The sequence below is a fragment of the Jaculus jaculus genome, chromosome 1 (genome assembly GCF_020740685.1).
Source record: "Jaculus jaculus isolate mJacJac1 chromosome 1, mJacJac1.mat.Y.cur, whole genome shotgun sequence".
Classification (NCBI taxonomy): Eukaryota; Metazoa; Chordata; class Mammalia; order Rodentia; family Dipodidae; genus Jaculus; species Jaculus jaculus.
In genome coordinates, this window is record NC_059102.1 from 151,259,952 (window position 1) to 151,277,047 (window position 17,096).

Below are 17,096 nucleotides of genomic sequence, written 5' to 3' on the forward strand. Positions count from 1 at the left end.
TTGGTGGCCCAGGATCACACTGCAGAGGGCAGCTCATTCAAAACCACAAACACACCCAGACAGAGGGATATGAGCTCACCTCCTTCAGGAATTCAGCACACTTCCCTGCAGGACAGAACAGCATGAAGTGGGGATAGGAGGGTGTCAGACGCCCACCATGGGGGCCCAGCCCACCTTCTCTAGCCAGCGTAAGAAATGGCCCAGAGAGGACAATGGAGCCTTCTTGACCTTTGCACAGCAATCACGCTGCCCAACTGACCCACACCCCAGACCACTGATAGCCTTAGTTCCCTCCCTCTGTGACGGGAAGGACAGGGTGAGGGAGCCAACACTCACCCTGGGTGCCCAGTACAGATCAGAGTACAGAAATAGGGTGGTAATGAACAACTCACCAAGGGCAATGTTTTCACACAGGACACTGAAGACAAAAGCAAATTGGTGACACACGGAAGGAGCTGGGCAGGCTCAGGTCTCCACCCTTCCCTGACCCAGGGTAAAGCCCACTCACAGTCATCCTTGGGCTGTTGTATGTCTGACATGGAATAGCCATGCTCCAAGGCCACCTTATGGAACTTTTTCAGAACTTCCTCGTTTCTATACAGTTTCCGGGCTGTGGGCAAGTATGAGGCAGAACTACTGAGGGGAGTCACAGACACCCTCCCTCCCTGATGTAGCCCTGGGGTTCTCTCCTTGTCCCCCCCCCACACACCCCATCAGAGTGGGGAGACTCAACGGTGGTGCTAAAATAAGGCACAAATGAGTGACACCCACGTGCCCCAGGTGAGTCTATCCTGGCTTACTGTAAAGTTTCATGGCCTTCTGAACCACCCCCGAGACGAGAAAAGTGATGTCCATGATGGTGTACGTCTTGTAGTCAGTGTCCACAATGACTACGTCTTTGTTTCCTGGGTGCCAAACCAAAAATACTGAAACGTCCTCCTGACCACCAAACAAGTGCTCTCTGCTATCAGCTCCAGGCCATGTTTCCCCCTGGTATGTACGTGCACACCACACACACACACACACACACACACACACACACAACATACCCAGGCAGTTAGGAATGGACCTTGGCAGTCTCCAAAGGGACTCTCTGAAGAGGAAGCAAGGGATCTCACTGACCACATATAAGGATGCTAGGTCTCACCTCTCCTCCGTTTCAAAGAAGAGATGGTCAATGCCCTAGCAAAGACGTTAGCAACCAAGGACAGTGGTTGTAGGGGCATGCAGCTTGTGCCTAGTGTCTGCGCATAGCAGCCTGGTATGGAGCAGCCTCACACTGAGAATGCAGTCATGAATGATAAAATAGCACCCCTGGAAGACCAGGTCCTCATAGCAAGACAGGGTTCTCTCCTCCAGGACAATGGGTCACATGCCTAGAGCAAGACCAAAGTACTCAGGGGTAGCCCACCATACCTGAGGACAGCATCCTTACCAGCTGCTGTAATGACCTTGAACTTCTCAGGGAACTCCCCCTGAGAGGCTGTAACCTTCTCCAGCACACAGTGGCTCCCACTAGAAAAACAATGAGATGAGTCAGCCTGTAATCCCAACATTAGGGGGGCTGAGTTTGAGGGTAGGTCAGGCTTCGTATCAAGATCAGAACAGCTTGGGCTACACAGCCAGACACTGTGGGAGAGAAAGGAAAAGGAGGGAGGAGGAAAGAAAGAAGAAAGAAAGAGGGGGTCAAAAGAAGGGAGGGGAGAGGAGGAGAAGGGAAGGAAAGAGAAAGAAGAAAGGAGAAGAAGGAGGGAAGGAAAGAAGGAAGGAAGGAAGGAAGGAAGGAAGGAAGGAAGGAAGGAAGGAAGGAAGGAAGGGGGGAAGGAAGGGGGGAAGGAAGGAAGGCAGCCGAGTGTGGTGGAGCACACCCTTAATCTGAGCACTTGGGAGGCAGAGGTAGGAGGATCACTGTGAGTTCAAAGCCACCTTGAGACTACATAGTGAATTCCAGGTCAGCCTGGGCTACAGGGAAACCCTACCTTGAAAAATCAAAAGAAAGGAAGGAAGGAAGGAAAGAAAGATTAAAGAAAGAAGAAAGAGAAAGGAAGGAGGAAAGGAGGGAAAACAATGAGGCATGGCCAGCCATCTGTTCTCAACTACAAAACCCTACTCTCTATGCCCTGAGGTCAAATAGTGGGTAGTCCAAGAACCAGTCAGAGACACACACAGGTTCTAATGTGTGCTGTGCCATGACCCCAGCAATCAGGACCTCTACCCAGTAGATGGCATGGAAAGGAGGCTACCCCTGCATGTCCAAAGCTGAGGAGCCACATATCAGCCTCACAGACATACAGAGGACCAAGAGACATGCTGTGGATCGAGGATTCATGTGTGCCTGAGAGGCACACTCTCGGAGGCAGGGACACTTACTGAGGTGCAAAGACTCACATGTGAGGAACATAGTCTGTGAGGGGCAGGGATCTACACATCTGAGACACACATCCGCTCATGGATGTGTACACATACATCGGAGGACCATAATCTCTGGGCAGGAAGCCACATATGAGGAAGGTGCTCTCTGAGGGACAGTCAGACGTGGCTGAGAGACATACTCTGAGGAGTCGAGACACATGTGAGGGTCTCATTCTCTCGGGAGCAGGTCTACACATCTAAGAGACAGATTTTCCGAGTTGCAGGGACATGCACATGTCTGAGGGACACAACCTCTGAGGAGTAAAAGCACAAACATACTGGGGAGCAAGGTCAAACACATCTGAGGGACACAATCTTGAGGTGAAGAGACACATTCATGCCTGAGGGACACACACTCTAGATAACAGGGACACACTCAGGTCTGAAGGACATGCTTTGGTGGAAAGGAACACATACACATGGGGTGGGGGGACACACTTTCTAAGGAGTCGGGCACACGTGTCTAAGGGAGGTGAAGGGACGCATGTCTGAGGGACACAACTGAAGAGAAAGGAGACACATCTAAGGGACACACTTTTTGAGAGGCATAGTCATATACATCTTAAAACACACTCGCTGAGGACCAAGGACACACACCTCTGAGGGACACTTGGGGATAAAATGATGCCCCCTTCTAAGTGACATGCTCACTGTCTGAGGAACAGGAACATGCAAGTGCTTTGTGGAAGTAGCCTGGCTTCACATGTCCAGGCAGCCCGAGGGTGTTCACTGGTGAACAGGCACAGAGGGGACTTGGCACTGCTGGCCAGTTTGTCAGGATGAAAAGATGACTCAGGTTGACCTTGCTTAGCTTCTTCTCGTAACTTAACACCTGCTAGTCGGGATCTTTCACTTCTTGTGGCCTTCGAGCTAAGAACATGAAACTCAGAAAGGTCACTTGAAGAACTGAAGGCCAGGCTCTCAGCATGGTTCCCAGGGTCAGAGGTAACCCCCTCCCCAGAACCTGTTTTGGTAGACAGTAAGGACACCGGGGATCCCAAAGCTGTCCTGTTCCAGGGGCCTCCCTTCTAGAAGGGTTGGTCCTCCTCATCCCTCCATGCATCTGAGGCTGAGGTGCAGACACATGGGTAGAAGGACCCCTGGGGTGAGCAGAAAGTCCAGTATAGGCTGCCCCAACTTTCCTCCTGACCCCAAGCCCCTTACACCCCCTACTCACTTGTAATAGGTGATGGTCAGAGCCAAGAGGTCCCCTTCTATCTTAACCACCATACCCCCCATCTTCTCCACTTTGTGGGGTGAGTCGTACACATCCATCATGGAGGTGAATGCAATCTCATACCAGACACCTGAAAACTGGGGGGGATGGGGAGCCAGCCATGTGCACCAGGATCTGGGGGGCCCTGAGGGCCATGCCATGTCCTCCAGGGAGTACAGAAATCTAGAAAGTTTCAGGATCCCCACATAGAAGAGTACTGAAGGGCCCCCCAAGACTGGCTCTGAGCAAAGCTCCACAGGAGAGCTCTGAGCTTGACTCATGTGGTAGCATATTACCTTGGTAAAGTTGAACCCCTTTAGCATGAAGTCTTGGTTGCTGGCCACCAGCCCCACACACAGCCCCAGCAGAGTGAAAAGCCCATTCTCGTCCATGCGCCCACCAGGCAGGTACAGGTACTCAAGTTCAAACCACAAGAAGTCTCAGGGTTTGTCTCAGGGCTTCTGGACTTTATATCCTTCCCCATAGGCACTCGGGTGAGGCACAGGTGGTTCTCATTAGGTGGGTTGGCAGCATAGAAGGCAAGGCCTCGGAAGACTGCCCCCACTGGATGTCCACTCATGTATGCATCTGCTCACATAGCAATTGCACCGCTGCTGTGAGCGTGGGTGACAGGTTATTAAGATGGCTCAAGCCCCACCAAGGCCCTTTGGCAGGCCCTGGTCACAGGCACAGAGCACACAAACACCTGTTCAGGAGCATAGATCTTCCAGCTGCAGCCACTGACCCAGGCACCAGAACCCTGGAGACAGCGGCGGGGGGTGGGGGGGAGGGAAGGCCAGGGACATTGGAGACATGAGTGGCTGAGTCTGCCCTGAAAGAATTGAGATCCTCAAGGAGTCGGCCAGAACATCCTGACCCGCCCAGCCCCACTGAGTACTTTGAAGGAGCCACAGCAGTCGCAAAGGACCGTTACAAGCAGTGTCCTGCCACGCCACCCAGGGCTAAAGCCAGCTCTGCCCCCATGCTGTTGCGTGCTTAATAGGCAAACTTGTCCCTCTGGGAAGGGACGATGGTCTTCTGCTCACAGATCCCAACTGGGCTCAGAGGTGCAGGACACCTGCCCAGGTTCTGGTAGCAAGGCGCCAGACCCTTGTGATCCCACCTTCCAGGGGTAATCCAAGTCTTGACCTTGTGGGGTACGGACAAAGAGAGGTATCTGCTACCATGGCCAGTGTGAAGAATTGTAAGGAAGGGCTGGAGGGATGGCTTAGCGGTTAAGGCATTTGCCTGCAAAGCCAAAGGACCCAGGTTCAATTCCCCAGGACCCACATAAGCCAGATGCACAAGGGGGCACATGTATCTGGAATTCGTTTACAAGGCTGGAGGCCCTGGCATGCCCATTCTCTCTCTCTCTCTCTCAAATAAATAATGAAATATTAAAAAAAAAAAGAATTGTAAGGAAGAAAAGGCAGGGAGAGAGTGAGGGAGGAGGAGACAGAGAGAGAGAGAGAGAGCTGATGTGGGGCTTGGAGTTCTGGGCAGCAGCAGACATGCACAGAAGCAGCGACTGGTTGGAGCAACTGGTAGATGGATGTACGTACCTCTTTCCCCGCCCAGCAGAGGTCGCCCCCAGCAGACCTCTTGAAATCCAGGACCTGGCTAGCCTAGAATCAGGATAATGCCACGGGGCTGTGTCCAGGCCCCCTTCTATCTCAGCTGACACCAGACCTCCAGCCCTCTCTATTACCTCCAATGTCAACGGAATGTTCTGAGTCTGCCCCATTCGATTCGCCCTGATACTAATGATCACATCTTAGAATTTGTGCTTTGTATGGAAAGCCCAAAGGCCAACTGAGATGAGCTCAGAGGGCCCCAGAACCCAGAGTTTGGGGTGGGGCTGTGTGTGTGTGCAGTGTGTGTGCAGGAGCCGCTCTGAGGGAGGGTCTGCATTTGAGAATCCTTGTGTCTGAGGGAATATGCAGAACTGGGGAGCACTTTTCTCTACCTTTTGAATTAAAAAAAAAAAAAGCTATTTTCATCTGCATTGGATGCTGCTGACTATGCGAACTACCCTACGTATGAACAAGGCAAACATGGGGTTGTTCTGCACCTCCAGAAGGTAGCTCAGGGTGCCAGCCATCAATCTCAGGAAAGGTGACCTTGATTCGAACTCTGTTCCACCCCTCAGCACGGACAAGTGCCTTTTTACCTCTGAACCTCAACTGCCCATGTGGACAATGGAGACGAGGCGACCCAGGGCTGTGCTGAGAAGACATGGTGTGGAAGCAGGCAGCCGGCAGGGTGGACAGTGGGAGGGAACGGGACTCCAGTGCCACCAGGGTCGCACACAGAATCTGAAGCCTTTAGCACAGTCCAAACATCACTCCCTGATGCCTCTGCCCAGCTCCCCTTGCACAGCCAGCCCCGCTCTCAGTTTCCCTGGGGGGTTGCCACCCGCCACTCTCACAAGCAAGCCAGACACGACTCCAGAGTGAGGATGAGGCTGTGCAGCCCACAGCCCAGGGAGGCCGAAATGGGCAAGCTGGGCAGGACACTTGGGGCTGGGAGCCCAGGGCTATCCTTTACTGCTCATGAAAAACATGGGCTTTTTTGTTTCTCCACCCGGGACAGAGGAGTGCTCCTGCCACCCGCTCTATCAACCCTTGCCCCCCTCCCAGAAAAGATCAGGCAGCATTGGGTAAGAAGGTTTATTTGGAGTAGGTTCAGGGGGCCCCTTGGGCAGGGGAAGGAGAGGCTGAGTAGACAGAGCTATGGCTTCAGACCTGGTCAGATCAGCCCCTGTGGGCAGAAAGGGAGAGCTTAGGAACCCATGTAGCCTCCAGGGACCCTGGGAGACATGTGTCAGAGCCATATAGGCTGGTGACCACCATGGTATCCTGTTGAAGCTGGGTCAAATCACTAGCTACCTGAACTTTAGTTGCCATGGGCTGGACTGTAACCATATGGTAATATAGGTGATGGATCAATATACAGTGCTGGACACAGGAAGTCCCCAAGATGTCCCACAGGGTCCACATACCTCCCTCCCCCCACCCCACCCCCCCCCACACACACACTGGGTAAGACTGAAGGGACAGAGCTAACTGATGGACAGCCCTGCTGGACAAAACAAAAAAGACAAGGGGAGTGCCTCTCCTCTCTCACCCAGTTCTGTTCCCCCATCTAAGGGTCCAGCCTGACAGCCTGGGGCCACACTGCACATAGCAGCTCTTTGCATACCACACAGGAACATCTCTGGAGCCACGCAACACAGAGGAAGGGCGAGGGACCCCTCCCGCCCACGGCTGGGATCTAGTCAGCTGGAGCTCTGCCAGGACCAGCACTGCAGCCCACACCGAGGGACATGGGCTCACCTCCTTCAGGAGCTCAGCACATCTCCCTGCAGGACAGCCAGGTGTGAGCTGGGGGGACGGGAGGGCATCAGACCCACCACAGGAGTCCAGCCCAACATTATGTCCAAAGTGCTCGTACTCCCCATGCCGGGCCATCAGGTAAAAGCCTATGTCCACAGTCAGCTTCTGGCAGCAGCAGGGCAGAGCCCCCACCCAGCCCGAGCTGACTGAAGTGCTTGAGCACGTGGGAGTCCCTGCCCTGCCAGCTCTGGAACATCCTCAGGATGGCATAATGTTCATACTCTGTATCCAACACGTGCATCTCCCTGTGGCCTTCAGGAGTCAGAAGTGGAGTTGGAGGAGCCTTGAGCCCCCGAAGGGATGACCTTGGAGGCTGAGTCTTTGGGGTCTAACTCACTCCTGTCTCTGCTAAATGCCAGGACCCACCCGTGACATCCTGGGCGGGGGTGGGGTGGGGCTTGAAGGTTAACTCAGAACACTCGTGGGTGGGGTATCTGGGCCCTGAGGACCCCAGGAAGAACACAGGAAACCATGAGACCATAGGTAGCTGGTGCTAAGGTCTAGGCAGCTATGGGGATGGGCCAGGTACACTTACCAGCAAATCCCCACCACCCCGTGTGTCTTTTTCTGATCCCACTACTTTTTCCATCTCACAGCTTCCCGAACTAAAAGACAGAAGGTGTCAATGTCATTAGGAACCTACCAGCCTGTGTTCCACCTACGGGGCACATTCTCTGGTGGGGGTGGATGTCTTCAAAAGGCAAGGAACATTCTGGAGCTCACGGGGTGGGGGGGGGAACTGTGCACAGGGCAAGGCTGCCTCAGCCTCTTAGCTCCAGGAGACCACTTTCTATTTCTTTCACTTCCTCCATGTGTTCATGTGTAGGTGTGTTCATATGTATGCAGGAGTATGTGTGTGTATGTGTTTGTGTGTATGTGTGTGCATGTATATGGAGACAACTTTCGGTGTCACCATCAGGAACACCATCCACCTCTCTCTTTTTTTTTAATAGGTGTTTTTTGTTCATTTTTTATTTATTCATTTGAGAGTGACAGAGAAAGAGGCAGATAGAAAGAGGGAGACAGAGAATGGGAGCGCCAGGGCTTCCAGCCACTGCAAACAAACTCCAGACGCGTGCGCCCCCTTGTGCATCTGGCTAACGTGGGTCCTGGGGAATCGAGCCTCGAACCGAGGTCCTTAGGCTTCACAGGCAAGCGCTTAACCACTAAGCCTTCTCTCCAGCCCACCATCTACCTCTCTTGAGAAGGGGTTTCTCACTGGACTCTAACTCCCCAAGTACACTAGACTAGCTAGCCCACAAACCCCAAGGATCCCTCTGTCTCCTCACCTCTCCAGCATTGGGGTTCCAAGCATGTGCCATCATGCACGATTTCTTTTTTCAATACGTGTTCTAGGGATTGAATTCAGGTTCTCAAACTTGCAAGGAAAGCATTTTACAGAAGGATCTATCTTCCCAGCTCTACACATACTTTGTTACAAAGGAATGGGGCTTTATCAAAACCCCTTGCTTAGGGGCTATGAAGAAGGTTCAGTGGTGAAAGGTGCTTGCTGGCAAAGCCTGACAGCCAGGAGTCAATACCCTAGTACCATGGAAAGCCAAGTGCACAAACTGGCATGTGTGTTTGGGTTGGGGTTCATTTGCAGTAGAAAGAGGCCCTGTCGTTGTGCCTATATACCCTCTCTCTTTCTCTCTCATAAATAAATAAATAAACTTTTTCTTGGGCTGGGAAGATGGCTTAGTGTTTAAGGTACATGCCTGTGAAGCCTAAGGACCCAGGTTCTATTCTCCAGGTCCCACGTAAGCCATATGCGCATGGTGGCACATGTATCTGAAGTTCATTTGCAGTGGCTAAAGGTCCTGGCATGCCCATTCTTTCTCTCTCTCTCTCTCTCTCTCTCTCTCTCTCTGTCTCTCTCTCTCTCTCTCTCTCTCTCTCTCTCTCTCTCTCTGTGTGTGTGTGTGTGTGTGTGTGTGTGTTAAATAAAAATAAAATCTTTATTTAAAAAAAAAAAAAACTTTTTCTTAAAAGCCCTTGTTGGGGCTGGAGAAATGGCCTAGCAGTTAAGGCATTTGCCTGCAAAGGCAAAGAACCCAGGTTCAATTCCCCAGGACCCACCTAAGCCAGATGCGCAAGGTAGCACATGCATCTCTGGAGGCCCTGGTGTGCCCATTCTCTCCCCATCTACCTGCTTCTCTCACTCTCTCTCTCAATAAAATAAATTAAAAATAATTTTTAAAAGCCCATGTTGGGGGCTGGAGAGATGGATTGGTGGTTAAGCACCTGCCAGTGAAGCCTAAGGACCCCAGTTCAAGGCTTGATTCCCCAGTACCCACATAAGCCAGTTGTACAAGGTGGCACATGCATCTGCAGTTCGTTTTCAGTGGCTGGAGGCGCTGGCATAGTCATTCTCTCTCTCTATCTGCCTCTTTCTCTCTCCCTCTCTATCTCTCTCTCAAACAAATAAATAAATAGCCAGGCCTGGTGGTGCATGCCTTTAATCCCAGCACTTGGGAGGCAGAGGTAGGAGGATCACCATGACTTCGAGGCCATCCTGAGACGACATAGTGAATTCCAGGTCAACTTGGGCTAGAATGAGACCCTACCTCGAGAAAACTAAAAATAATAATAATAAATAAGCAAAAATACTTTTTAGAAATTTTTTTTTTTAAATCCCATGTTGGGCTGGAGAGATGGATCAGCACCTAAGGTGCTTGCCTAAAAATCTTAAGGACCTGGGTTCAACTCCTCAGTGCACATGTAAAGAGCCAGATGCACAAGATACTGCATGTGTTTAGAGTTCATTTGCAGTGGGTAGAGGCCCTGGCACCTCCATTCTTTCTCTTTCTCTCTCTCTTGCTCTCTCTCTCTTGAATAAATAAATAAAATACTTTTTAAAAAATTTTCTGTTTATTTTTATTTATTTATTTGAGAGCAACAGAGAGAGAAAGAGGCAGAGAGACAGAGAGAAAGAAAGAAAAGAAAAGAAGGAAGGAAGGGCGTGCCAGGGCCTCTAGGCACTGCAAACAAACTCCAGATGCGTGCGCCCCTTGTACATCTAGCTAACGTGGGTCCTGGGGAATCGAGCCTCGAACCGGGGTCCTTAGGCTTCACAGGCAAGTGCTTAACCGCTAAGCCATCTCTCCAGCCCACAAATTGCTTTTTATAAAAAAAAAAAAATCCCTTGTTTAGGGCTGGTGAGATGGCTTAGTGGTTAAGGCATTTGCCTGCGAAGCCTAAGGACCCAGGTTTGATTCTCCAGGTCCCATGCAAGCCAGATGCACAAGGCAGTGCATGTGTCTGGAGTTCATTTGCAGTGTCCAGAGGCCCTGGCATGCCCATTCTCTCTCTCTCTCAAATTAATTAATTAATTAAATAATTTTTTTCTCAATTTTTATTAATATTTTCCATGATTGTAAAAAATATCCTATGGTAATACCCTCCCTACCCATTTTCCCCTTTGAAATGCCATTCTCCATCATATACCCTCCCCATCTCAGTCTCTCTTTTATTTTGATGTCATGATCTTTTCCTCCTCTTATGATGGTCTTGTGTAGGTAGTGTCAGGCACTATGAGGTCATGGATATCCAGGCCATTTTATGTCTGGAGGGAGCACGTTGTAAGGAGTCCTACCCTTCCTTTGGCTCTTACATTCTTTCTGCCACCTCTTCTGCATTAGACCCTGAGCCTTGGAAGGTGTGATTGAGATGTTACTCAGTACTCTAGTCACTTCTTTCCAGCACCACGATACCTTCTGAGTCGTCCCAAGGTCACTGCCATCTGAAAAGAGAAGATTCTCTACCCAAAGTGAGCGTAGCATTAATATAAGGGTATGAATATTAAGAGAAGTGCTTGCTGGGCAGTTTGATAAGCATAGTATATACACTTATCCAGACATCAGCAGATGTTACACCCCTAGGGATCATGACTACCCATTTTAAGTTTTCAGTATCAGGAATGTATTCCCTCCCATGGCATGGGCCTCCAGTCCAATTGGAGGGCAGTTGGTTTCCACCATGACAGACGTGCCACTATTGTACCCCTTGGCTCATTTGGCCTGGCTGGCCAATTATAAGGCTTGCAGTGTCCACTGCTGAGTATCTTCACTGGTGATCTCTTTCTACCATCAAACGGCATGTAGAATGTCTTCTTACAGCTTTCTGTCAGCTGGTCTATATGGAGGAGGTTATCAGCTCAGTTCCAGCAGGATTTCTCAGTGGCCTTGCAGCCCAAGTATGTGGAGTCTTCAGCAATAGGGTCTTACCATCTATTCCTGTGGGAAACCAAGGGCCTTGGCAATGGCCTATGATGTTTTGGGGGCATCAGGGACCTCCCTGGAGGTATCCCATCCCTGGCACTGAAAATTTTCTGACAGCGATCTATGGCTCCTGAGTTTTCCATTGTCTGAAACTGGAGGATCCCATATGATTTATTTGCATCCTCTTAGATTTTGATTAGCCCTCCCTCCACCTTTCCTTTACTCAATCTCTTCCCCTGACCTCACTTTGGGCCTTTTCACTCCCGTTAATCTATTCTTCTACTTACATATATACAATATCAACCTATTAAGTACCCTCCTCCCTTCCTTTCTCTTCCCTTTATATCTCCTTTTCAACTTACTGGTCTCTGCTACTGAGTTTTCCTTCTCACACAGAAGCCCAATCATCTGTCGCTAGGATCCACATATGAGGGAGAACATGCGGCGCTTGGCTTTCTGGGCCTGGGTTACCTCAGTTAGTATAATCCTTTCCAGATCCATCCATTTTCCTGCAAATTTTATAACTTCATTTTTCTTTACTGCTGAGTAGAACTCCATTGGATAAATGTGCCACATCTTTAAAATCCCTTGTTTATATTTGGGAGAAAATGAAGACAGACCTAGGAGCCTGGAGGTTAGTGGTCCCAGGCAGGTGGGCTCAGGGAGGGCTGGTACCTAGTGATGATCCATCCTATCGCTGCAGGGGATGCAGCCCAGCCACACAACCCCACCACCAGCCATACAAATGCCTCTTTCTCCCCAGCAGAACATCCCACATACATCCCAGCAGGGTCCAGGCCTCTCACCTGTTACACACAGCCTTCACAAATACGTTCCTGCTGCTGACGGTGAGGAACAAGCCCTCCACTCTCCTTGAGACCTTCAGCCCCAGGTTTTTGTTGGAGGCCACACCGACTTCCCCCCAAAATCCTGCAATCCAGAGAGCAGAGCTGGAGCTGTGCCTGGCTATAAGCAGCCCAGCTGTCCTGGGCTCCCTGCTTCTGGGCTACAGGGGCTCATTACAGAGACTGTCCCCCACCTCCAGGCAGGGGAGCAAGGGAGCTCTGAGAAGTCCACAGATAGCCACAAGATTTTGAGGAAAAGCAAGCGATCTCAGAACCCACTTGTCCTCAGCTGAGTTGGCCTTCCTGCCTGGGACTCCTTCAGGTTGGCTACCAGAAGCAGGGTCCCACTGGGAACCCTTCCCAGCAGGAGTGTAGGAAGCAAATGGCCAGGCCTGCAGCCTAGTGCATAGGAGAAGCATGGCTTTGCTGGTCTTGTTCTCCACGAGGTCAAGTTGTCCTGCACCAGCAGTCAGCCCAGAGCCCAGCACCTTGTATCTGAAACTTCTGGAAACTGGCCATCACTACAAAATAATCTGGGTCCCGAAAGCCTGACCCCTCTGAGTGTCTAGTACATGCCCGGCCTGAAGCTGGAGTGCCAAGAGCATGAAGCATGAAGGTGCCCAAGCCAGACAACATCTCCTCTGGCTCCGTAGTACACAGGATTATAGGGCACCCCAAGATTAGGCAACAGGAGGGAGCCATGTTGGACTCCAATTCTGTAAATCACCAAGGACCCTGAAGTGAGCTGGCTGAGGACAGCAACCATCTTCTCAGCACAAGGGACATACAGAAGAGGCCCACAGAGCTCATGGGCCCACCAGGACCCTTGACTGCCTGCCCTTGTGAGGACCAACCAGGGTGCGTCCTGCCCTTGCCTGCTCTGCAGTTGTCAACTGGGAGTTAGAAAGGGACCTGGAGTGCCATCCCCTCCCTGTCCAATTCCCTACTAAGCTTCAGGGATGTCTCCAAGCTAAGAAGGAAAGTTCACCTTGGCTAAGTCCACCTCAGTAAACTCTGCCTGTAGTGGGAACCACAGGAGACCCATGACGGTGCTCGGCAGCCTGGCCTCCATCCCAGGGCCTGGCTTGTAGCCTCTGTTTGCCAAGCACCCAGGCTTTTATGTGGAGCACATACAAGTGTGCAGCCACCTGGAGAATGTCACTGGGCAAATGTGGCTGCCAGCTGCTCAGAGTCTCCTTACGTTTCTGCTCAGATGCCATGAGCCCAGTACACCCGCACCCAGACCGGGGTTGGCCTGGGCTAGGCATCCGGTAGCCAAGTGTGTGGACACTGATGGACTATGCAGTGGGACTGCACCAACCCTAACGCCTGTCTCTGTGGTATGACCCAAGCAAGCTACCTTACCTCAGTTCCCCCATATGTAACAATAATGCCCTAGTTTACCCCCTAGGTCCATCCTGGCCAGACCTCACCTCCTACATCATGCTGCTACACTCCCAGAACCACCCTCCACCTGACCTGTGACCCCCTCCTGACTTCAAGTGTCCCACAAGCCCAAGACCACAGTGACATGGTTCTGAAATGTAGCATGCAAGCATCTCTCGGGGCCATGGAGATCTTTTTTTTTTTTTTAAGACAGGCATTTTTTATTTTTCCAAACCAACTTAATTTTTTTTCCGAGGTAGGATCTTGCTCTTGCTCAGGCTGACTTGGAATTCACTATGGAGTCTCAGAATGGCCTCGAAATTCATGGCAATCCTCCTATCTCTGCCTCCCAAGTGCAGGGACTAAAGGTGTGCGCCACCACGCCCAGCCAAACCAACTTGACTGCGAATGCATATTTAAAACAAAAATCTCTCACCTTCTGGAAATGAGCTACAAAAAAGTAAAATACTCATTTTATCTTTCCATTCCCTCTCAGTGAAAGAGAAAATGGGGGTCAACAGGGTCCATATAACACCTAGCCGGGAGGTCACAGGGTCTAGCACTGGCACCACTCAGGAAACTCAGTCAGTCTGGGGCACAGGGGTCCAGCTCCCAGGACTTTGTACAGCTGAGGGGGAGGGTACCACACGGCTAAGAGCAACTCTGCCCAAGTTGGCATGCTGTATTCTGAGGGACCCCAAGTCCACCTGGTGCAGTTCAAGGCTTAGATATCTTAAGGGTATGTCTATGTCTTTAAAGCCCACCCCTCAAAGGGACCCCAGCTACAGCAGACACTGGGTGCACTGTCAAACAGTTGCAGGGAAGCACAGCAACTGCCACAAGGGACCACTCAAAGACCTGGGGACTGAGGACCCACCGGCTCTGGTCACAGGCTAACAATCCATGCCTCTGGGGACCATACAGGTAGACTTGGCAAGCAGGAGTGGGAGGATAGGAAGCAGGGTGGGGGGCACACAGTTCTCTGGGTAACCAGAGCAAAATGAGGGCAGTGGCACTCAGGCCTCACAGCTTCCTGCTCCTGTCCCCTGAGGACCACAGATACTGAGCGATGGACCAGAACCTCCAGCACTTCCTGCTCCTCACACTTGATTCTTTGAAGTGCGATCACTGGAACCATAAGCTGGCTGGGCACAAGGGTGAGGATAACGTGGTGACAGTCCCTGGGGAGAGTTCCCTGTTCACCACATCTCATTCAAGGGTAGTGTGCAGGTCAAGTCCTGGAGTCTGATTCCTGGGTTTGAACGCCAGCCTGGCCATTTGCCTGCTGTGTGACCTTGAATAACTTGCCCAGACACTGTGCCTCAGTCTCTTGATCTGAGACACGAGGATGGAACAAGGTGGTTCTATGTGTCCAGGGGTTCTGTGGTGGAGTACAGTGGCTGGCCAGGTCTGAGAGCATGCTGACCACAAGCCTGACCCAGTCCTCAGGCTTCTAGAGATCTAAACCATGTACCCAAGATTTCAGTGGTGTTGGAAGACAAAACCTTTTCAAGGGACTAGAAAGAGCGCTAAGTGGTTAAAGTGCTTGCCTGCAAAGCCTAAGGACCCAGGTTTGATTTCCTAGTACCCAAGTAAGCCAGATGCACAAGGTGGCGTAAGCATCTGGAATTTGCAGTGGCTAGAGTTCCTAGTGCATCCATTCTCTCTCTCTCTCTCTCTCTCTCTCTCTCTCTCTCTCTCTCTCTCTCTCTCTCTCCTTCTCTCTCTTTCTTTCTCTCTCTCTCTCTCCATATGTGTGTGTGTGTGTGTGTGTGTGTATGTGTGTATACCAGCCTCTCTTTCTCCAATAAATAAAATATTTTTAAACCCTTTCAATTCCAACTCCATGGCCTTCCAGCTGTTACTACTCCAGCTCCTGGATTGGACCTGTGATACCTATAGGAGCCCCAGTGGCCAGGGCCCCTCTTCCCCTTGGCACCTATAGGCACAATGAACCCATGGGGCTAAATGGGATGTGCTGAGTTTTTCCACCAACATTGCCAAGTTTGGCTGCAGCCTCCTATACACTCTGTTAGAAAACCCCAAGAGGCTAGAGTCTCCTTTATACCTGCTGCCTGCCCCAGTCTCCCCAGGAGGGATAAGGTGAAGACAGGGTCTACAGTGCACTGCCAAGGGCATCTCCAAAGAGGTGAGGCACCACGAAGCTGAGAATCTGTTTATTGGGAAGAAGGAGAAGGCCCCTGGACTGGGGTGTATTCATGATATGAGAGATGGGGGTGGCGGGCCCCGGTGGTCTCCAAGGGCCATGGACCTCATTCAGCTCCTGAGGTGGTGAGATTCATTGCTCCAGGTTCACCCTGCATGGGAAAAACACAGCTACCCCATCATCACTACCTGGGCAATTGCCCTCAATGCTCCCTGAGGGCTGGGCATCGCCTCCAAGGCTTTTACCCACCAGGACAGGAAGAACCAATTCCACTACTAACGTTTCTGCAAACCTGGAAACACACACGCACACACACACACAGCTCCCCAGAGGGCCCCAGACTAGAAACGCTCCCCATGACACTTGCCCCAGGGGCCTTGGAAACCAGCCACACTTCTGAGTCCTTCATTTTTACCGACAAGCCCCAATCTCTGCCAGTCCTTGGGCAAGGGGACCAAAGTGATAAGAAAGCCCAACGGTCATGTGACATTAATTCCCTCCCCTCACATTTTCAAAGCCACCAGATGACGATGGAGACTTAAGTGCTTTTAGACCCTTGAAAAGTAGAAGCAGCACCAGTGCTCCCGGCCACCGGGGTAGGCAGGCAGGGAGAAGAGGACCTGTGAATAGTCAGTGGTGCCTGCTCGCCAGAAAGGTGCCAAGATGTGGGGCATTAGGAAGGTAGGAAAACGACAGGCGCAGGCTGGAGAGCGGGAGAAATGCACCACAAATTTCTCTCCCTGCCACCCCAGGAAATGTCACAGGGCCATCTTCTCCCATACCCAGCCCCCACCCGACGCAGGCGACTGTCACACATCCTCTACTTCTCGTGGTTTTGTGAGTGTCCAGATTTTCGGCGACGAGCTTGGATAGGAGCCTGACAGCTTTCTGCTCTGATCTAGGGTGGTCACCCCCCAAGAGCCTACCTACATCAAGGTCCCAAAGATTTCCAGACCTAGTCCTGTGGCAGGAAATGAATGTAAAGTTGGAAGTTCTGCCATTGTGAAGCTCTCGAGGACAGGATGAGGCCATTACAGACTAGGCCACGGGCCCTGGGGAGGAAGCTCAGGGGCTATGGGGACATGGGGGATGGTGGACTGAATAGCATCCCCCAATTTTGACAGTCACCTGGAACCTCCAAATGGAACATTACTTGGGAATGGGGCCTTTTCAAACACATTAGCCAAGGATCTCAGATGCCATCCTCCTGGAGTTAGGGTGGCCCTGGCCCAACAAGGGCCATCCCTAGAGAAGCAGGAAATTTGAACATAGACAGGCAGAGAGAAGAGGTTGGTGACCAGGAGGCACACCATGAGTGATACAAGCAAAGCTGGAGGGAGCCAAGGCTGGAAGGAGCCCCTGGAAGCTGAGAGGGGCCCCAGGCAGGTGCTCTTTCCCAGCCCCTAAAGGGAACCAAGCAGACACCTCCATTTCTAACTTCAGCCTCCAGGACCT

General features: G+C 51.4%; 2 protein-coding genes across 2 annotated transcripts; both read right to left on the bottom strand.

The window, feature by feature from the left end:
• Positions 1–332: 332 nt before the first annotated feature.
• On the bottom strand, positions 333–6,812 carry LOC101609259 (epididymal-specific lipocalin-5-like). The gene is made up of 7 exons (XM_045134534.1): positions 6,797–6,812; positions 3,925–4,025; positions 3,590–3,726; positions 1,436–1,515; positions 801–905; positions 509–610; positions 333–337 (listed from the first exon to the last, which is right to left on the bottom strand). Exons 1-7 carry the CDS (start codon positions 6,810–6,812, stop codon positions 333–335), a joined length of 546 nt encoding a protein of 181 aa, XP_044990469.1.
• A 93-nt stretch (positions 6,813–6,905) lies between these two features.
• Positions 6,906–13,160, bottom strand: Lcn8 (lipocalin 8). Its single transcript, XM_045134566.1, is given in 7 exon segments — positions 6,906–6,917; positions 6,964–6,985; positions 7,082–7,165; positions 7,167–7,275; positions 7,546–7,628; positions 12,050–12,249; positions 13,077–13,160. Coding segments are annotated over 7 exon segments (594 nt in total).
• Between the last annotated feature and the right edge of the window lie 3,936 nt (positions 13,161–17,096).

Coding starts and splice junctions, on each gene's coding strand:
- LOC101609259 (XM_045134534.1), bottom strand. Junction 906..1,435: donor CAAGGTCATTACAGCAGCTG/GTAAGGATGCTG, acceptor TTTGGCACCCAG/GAAACAAAGACGTAGTCATT. Junction 611..800: donor GAAGGCCATGAAACTTTACA/GTAAGCCAGGAT, acceptor ACTTGCCCACAG/CCCGGAAACTGTATAGAAAC.